Source organism: Pleurodeles waltl, chromosome 12 (assembly GCF_031143425.1).
Source record: "Pleurodeles waltl isolate 20211129_DDA chromosome 12, aPleWal1.hap1.20221129, whole genome shotgun sequence".
NCBI classification, from domain to species: Eukaryota; Metazoa; Chordata; class Amphibia; order Caudata; family Salamandridae; genus Pleurodeles; species Pleurodeles waltl.
In genome coordinates this window covers 642,849,199-642,855,198 of record NC_090451.1, presented here as the reverse complement: position 1 = coordinate 642,855,198, position 6,000 = coordinate 642,849,199, and the positions used below count along the sequence as shown (strand labels likewise).

The window sequence follows — 6,000 nt, the reverse complement described above, 5'->3', positions numbered from 1 at the left end:
GTCTCCTTTAGCTCCGTTTGACCCAACTTTCTGCAAAGCCTCATCTCTGTTAGTTTGTTATATATACATTTCTTAATAAGCAACTAGTTGTCTTCGGGGTTTCAAGGCGCTAAACAAAAGCCAAACAGTGCATATTATCATTTACAGAAAACCATTCAAGAGGACAAGAAGGTTAAGTTCAAAGCTTTCTGTGAAAAGAGGGTAACATTGGTCTTGCTCCTCAAATCACAGATTTCTTCAGATAAGCTTATGATATTGTTTCTTATAAAACAGGTGCTCCCACTCACCTGAACAAAGCTTTTTTCAGATCTTTATATGATATGGTTTCCTACAGGACCAGTGTCCTCACCTGAAAAAAGCTTTTGTTGGATCTGCACATGACATAGTTACCGAAGTGAAAAATGTTTTCTCTCACCTGAACCAAGTTTACTTCAGATCTGAATATGGTATAGTCCCCTATAAGCACGGCAACTGGGATTATGCGGTTCTGAGGTCACATATTTTTTGCACATAATTATGGATTTGATGCATTTGCCACATAATTCATCATCTGCATAATAGGCACTCTACAAACAAATGTGTGCATTACATCAATTGATGAATATTTTGACTTTCCATAAAAACAAATAAGTGCAATATTTATCGATGTCTGCAATCCCACCATTCATATATTGCTGACAATTCTATGTGTCTTCACCCAATCTATGTAAGACTTTATGTACCGACTTGTTACAATGTACAGCACATCTATTCTTGGGGCTTCATTACTTCATTACAGATGTTATTCCATAGAACTTTTAGTCACATGAGAAAGCTCAAGTTGTGTCATCATCGTGAATAAATTTATTGACATATTTACAGTATTAAAATATGAACAATATTTACAATGAGAAATAACGTAAGAGAGGGAATGGAGTGAGTGATTCAAACACCGGAAGTGGACAGCAACAGAGTTTGAAAAAATGGTCAGCAGAGAACGGGAGGATGAGAAATCTAACTTTTCCAAACATGGCAGGCAGTTGAAGAGTGCTGCATCCATCGCTGGACCCGCACTCTAGCTTGTCAAAGATGAAGCACTCACAAGAAGACATGTGAAGAAGAATAACAGTGTGAAAGGAAGAGAGAAGCCTGCGACACGAACACTGGCAGAAGACAAGGCACAGATGAGGATGCACCGAGGAGGAGCTTTGGACTAGGACCAGGGAGGAAAGGAGCGAAAGGAAGAGGAAAACACGAAGGAGGACAGGGCTACCTGAAGGGAAAGCATCAGGGAAGGAAACGGTGGTTCGGAGCGGTGGATAAGGAGAAAGCTGCAAAAGCTTCTGTTAATTGGTGGCACGAGGGGAGGCCAGGCTCTAAAAACCAATTCCTGCGTCCCGACGTTCTTAGAATTGCAAGTCAAATAATGACAGGAACTGTTTTAAAGAGGGGTTTTCTGTAGTATCAACTTCCATTTTGCAAGGAGGAACATTCCAACCCCAAACTACAAAATCCAAATGGCCTAAAAGCGCCCACAAACATGAGGAGAGATTCTTTGTCCTACTGTAAAGGTCCGGGTATTTACACTGATGCCGGCTTTGTGTCCATTTGGAATCGCTGCCTGGTTTTCACGGTTGTGGGAAATGGGCCCATAGGAAATTAAGCAACTTTCCAAGCATCACGAAATATCCATCATCTGCACCACAAGACCACACCTACACATAGTCTAGGTGTGTGCGAGGAGGGTAGACAGAATGTACCACAGCACACTTCTAAAGTACTTCATAACCCGGAAGTAGTGAGACAACTGTTCTGTATCCAGTGACATCCAAGAACATCAGCGAGGTAAAAGCAAAATGTCCACAGTTTCCATTGACAGGGTTACAGCTGAGTAATCAGCTAATCGTGGCATCAATGCATGAACCTTTTCATACGTGGCTTATTTTTCTTGCAGACCTTTGTCTAGTGGCAGAGCTTGCTTATCTATCTGATAATCAGTCTTAAGAAAGGAGGCTTTAAGCAAGGTATCAAATTATCCGAGATGCTTATGGATAAGAATCAGTGTAGTGGGGGTGCACGTGAGAGACTCCCAACAACTGGGTATATTCTTAAACTCAAGCCCTAACGGGGAGGGTGCGTACGCAAAAGCACCCATAATCCAAAAAGGACACATGGATGGTCAAAGGCCTTTGTCTTGCAAGAAATAAATACACATCAGTGGATACAATCAATTTGCAGAACATTGTCTCTGAGAGGTGAACACGTCTGCCATGGAACTCCCAGCATCACGATGAATCCACTGCTACCTCTGGAAAAAGAAGTAATTTAGATTTGTTACGTCGTAACTATCTGGCGAGGCAGGGTCTTCACTGACATCTGCAGGAACATCACTGATGGGAGATGATGGAGGAGACACCAGAGGGATGGTGTTTGGCGAAGGCTGCAGTTCTTCTGATGTCATCTTTCTCTGTGGACAAAAGGGGAAAACAAAGTGGAGCTTTCCTCCTTTTGAGGAATCCTTCAGCCATTTTTTCTTGTACCTTCAACAAAAATGAAATTCTAATTACTTGAGAAACTGAATAGAATTGATTTTCTTTGGTTCTTACAACCAAACCAAACACCTTATTTTTCAAAAGGCAAAAAATTATACATAGATCATTTCTGTAGGACTCCCACATGAATGAGAGTGTAAAGAATTCCTCTAAAAACAAACACCTTAGTATGGAGAGCGCTAAAAAAATAAATCACTTTCGTAATACAAAATCCCCCAAAAGTCAGCAAGATCTGTCCAACCAAATGTTCCTTCCCATAGAGATTTCCTCTACAAAGCAATCCTCCAAAAGGCGTGCTGCAAAAAGCCATTGCGTTATGGACATGAGCAGTTGTCACATTACCGAGGGATTTCATTCCATGAAGCACTGTTCCATTCACACAGGTTTCCTGTTAACTGCAAGGTTTGCCAATTTACAACTCAGGTGAGCCTGCACAACATTTTAAAGCAGTTGCTTTAGCATAATGTGCTATTAGAGTTCAGTCTTAAAAAAATGTAAAATAATTTTTCAGTCCTCATTCTCCTTAACCTCAGCTACTTTCGTATAGGCCAGTCTGAAGCTCATATATGCTATTGCTTTCAGTGGAAGACAAGCTGGAACAAAACAGATTAAGATCCAGGGATCAATAAGTGGGATGTAGGTAGCATTGGTTAAATTAACAAAGTGCTCGTTCCAGGCTCAGGGTGACCCACGAGGGGTGGTGCGCAAAACCCGCAGAGCAAGCTGGTAAGGATCCAATCAATCAAAAAATAAACAATGAGCTACGCACACTCAGGACTTTAAAAAAATTAAGAAAACATGGTGAGCTTTAATCACAACGCGTTTCGGCTGTCTCCGCAGCCTTGACAGCCGAAACGTGTTGTGATTAAAGCTCACCATTTTTTCTTTCTTTTTTGGAAGTCCTGAGTGTGCTTAGTTCATTGATTATTTTTTGATTGATAGCATTGGTTACATTTCTATATCTCTCTTCCAGCTAGGTGATATACCTTTCTCCCCAATACATTCTTCTTACTCACCACATATGATTCTGAATGGATGTAACCTGCATCGCCTAAGGCATCACCTTAAGACCAATCCTTAGAGGGGTCCAAGAGAACAACCTATCTCTTACAGAGTTGGAACATATATTCACTCACCTGGTAAGAACTTCATTTTATATGGAACTGTATTTATATTATATTATTGGTATGTGTACGTTTTTTGCATGTGGACCTCTTTGGAGTTCCAAATCATGGAATAAATACATTGAATAGCAGAATTCACTCAACTGGTAACATTAATGTCAATTTGTTCAGGACTATTCAGGACAAATGTCTCCTATGCAGATGCCTCGTGCTTCACTCAGACAAATAAGCCACTGTAGTTGGGCTTTAGGCATCTTCCATACAGGCAATGTTCCAGATCCTCTACATTACATTACTCTACGGAGACTGGGAATACGCCACTTAAGAGAAGTCCTTTAGCATCCAGACATAATCAATTTAGATTAGAAAACAAGACAAGAGGCTTTGTGGTGGCTGGAGCATCTAGACGGAGAGAAAAGCAGAGCAATTTTCAGTCATTTCTCTGATCTGCTATTAGAGTTCAAGGCAAGAATGTAAGGTTGAGGAGCATTTTGCAGCCTGTTTTAGACTGGCTGTTTATGGCCTCAGGCAGTCACCAAGGCATACTAATTGTTTACAACTGTTAACTTTCTCCTTTGCCATCCAGACTTCCAGAAACGGAAAAGTCATTTGCTGAACTCTCTTCCTCGTGAAAAACCTTTTAGGAGATACATCAAGCACCTGGGGGAACTTGGGGACATTTTAGCAGATTTCGTTTTGTGAGTTTTGTCTAAGGCATCACATTTCCAGACCAGGGAAAGGAATGGAGTTTGTTGATTCAGTAGACTATTCTTAAACTTAGCACATGGGCAGCTGCAACACACATTGAAGAGAAATATATTTTAATGCAAGTAGCAGTACGTCAAGCAAGACAACGTAGTCAAAAACGTGCATGTCCTGTTGGTCCTGCGGGCGGGAGTGAGGGATGGCTGCAAGAGGACAATGGGTAGCGTGAGTTGAAGAGTGCCACTTCATTATTCCCCTTTGTGCTTGCCGGACTGCACTGGCCTTTGGCGGCAGGCATGACTACATCACAGGACGCCATTCCAAAACCCCAGCAATGCAGATTCACCACTGTTACTTAGCCCTGAACTTCACAGCGCAGGACAACCTAAAACTTACAGTCAGTTCCCAGGTGTTCAGCATCATTAACCAAGACAGATCCAGGACCCTTTTCAATACATGGGTTCGTCATGCAGGATGTGTTCACAAACCAAACAATTCCATACAGAAGGCTCCCGAATGGCTTGAACACATTCTGGTTTACTCTGTCCCTAGGTGGCCATGATGCGTCAACATTGTCAAATACCCAGAAAGCAATGTAAACCTGAGGTCCCCAGGTGCTGTTCCAAAAGAAAGACATCTTAAGATTGACCCACACGTCAATTCGACAAAATCATTAAAAAAAAATCTGGTACAGATAAGTAGATGTGGAGCTAAGAATAGTAAATCCGTAGGTCCTTTTATATGTTTACTTTCATGATAAGTTAGTAGTTGATTACTAGGCTATCATCAAGGCAAGAAGATATGGTGTTATGAATAATAAATCTGTACTTCCATGCATTTGCGTACCTTAAAGATAGGTGAGTAGTCGATATTGTGCTGGCATTATATATGCACATTTATACAACTGACCAAGACAGTGTGATGTGGCAATAGTCTCTCTGCTGTGCTCGCGTCTCACCTGATCATGATTCCGACAAAGAGGATGGCCCCGAAGGCCAGGCTGGCCCCCGCAATGAAGAAGGTGTACTGGGATATGTGCAGGTGACTTTGGTCCATAGCAGGGTCTGTAGGCCTTCTGCTGATGGCTGGTTGCCCTACAGACACCGAAAAGAGACATAAAATTACTGTATTTAGGAAACAAGAGACACCATGTCAAGAACTGATCAAACAGAATAAAAAGTACCAAAGCGAGAATCTCTGACATTATGATGTGCTTACCAGATGAGAATGTCTTTGGCTCTGCTGTAGTTAGAACGGGGGTTGTCTGTTCCCATGCAGTGTGCATCTATGTGATTATTTTATATGCTAGAGATGGTCTCTTGGTATAGAGAGAATCAGTGTATCTACAGTATGCCTATGGCAGTGACAGTCAATTCCCAGAGAGCACAATGGTAGCTATGGAGTCCTTACAATAGAGGTTGGCCCATATCACAGATGTAATCTGTTTAGCTATGGTGCGTTAGTGATAGGGTGGTATTTAGCATAAACAGATAACCTTTGTTGTCACTGTGCACTGTCTTTGCTACAGAGAGAAATATCGCAGTTATGATGTGCTAAGGAGAGGGGCAGTGTTCAATACACAAGGGATCTCTTCAGGTCTGAGGTATTACCTTACATATAGCTCTTCATTTGAGAGGCAC

At 41.7% G+C, this 6,000-nt stretch overlaps 1 protein-coding gene across 1 annotated transcript in view; it reads right to left on the bottom strand.

Annotated features, from left to right (window-relative positions):
* Positions 1–822: 822 nt before the first annotated feature.
* The window catches only part of IL6R (interleukin 6 receptor), an 82,440-nt gene continuing 77,262 nt past the window's right edge, over positions 823–6,000 (bottom strand). Inside the window, exons 9-10 of the mRNA XM_069218201.1 lie at positions 5,319–5,454; positions 823–2,519 (exon numbers count right to left, since the gene is read on the bottom strand). Of these exons, the coding sequence (XP_069074302.1) occupies positions 2,282–2,519; positions 5,319–5,454 (374 nt within the window). The 3' untranslated portion in view covers positions 823–2,281. The remainder of the gene's footprint in view (positions 2,520–5,318; positions 5,455–6,000) is intronic.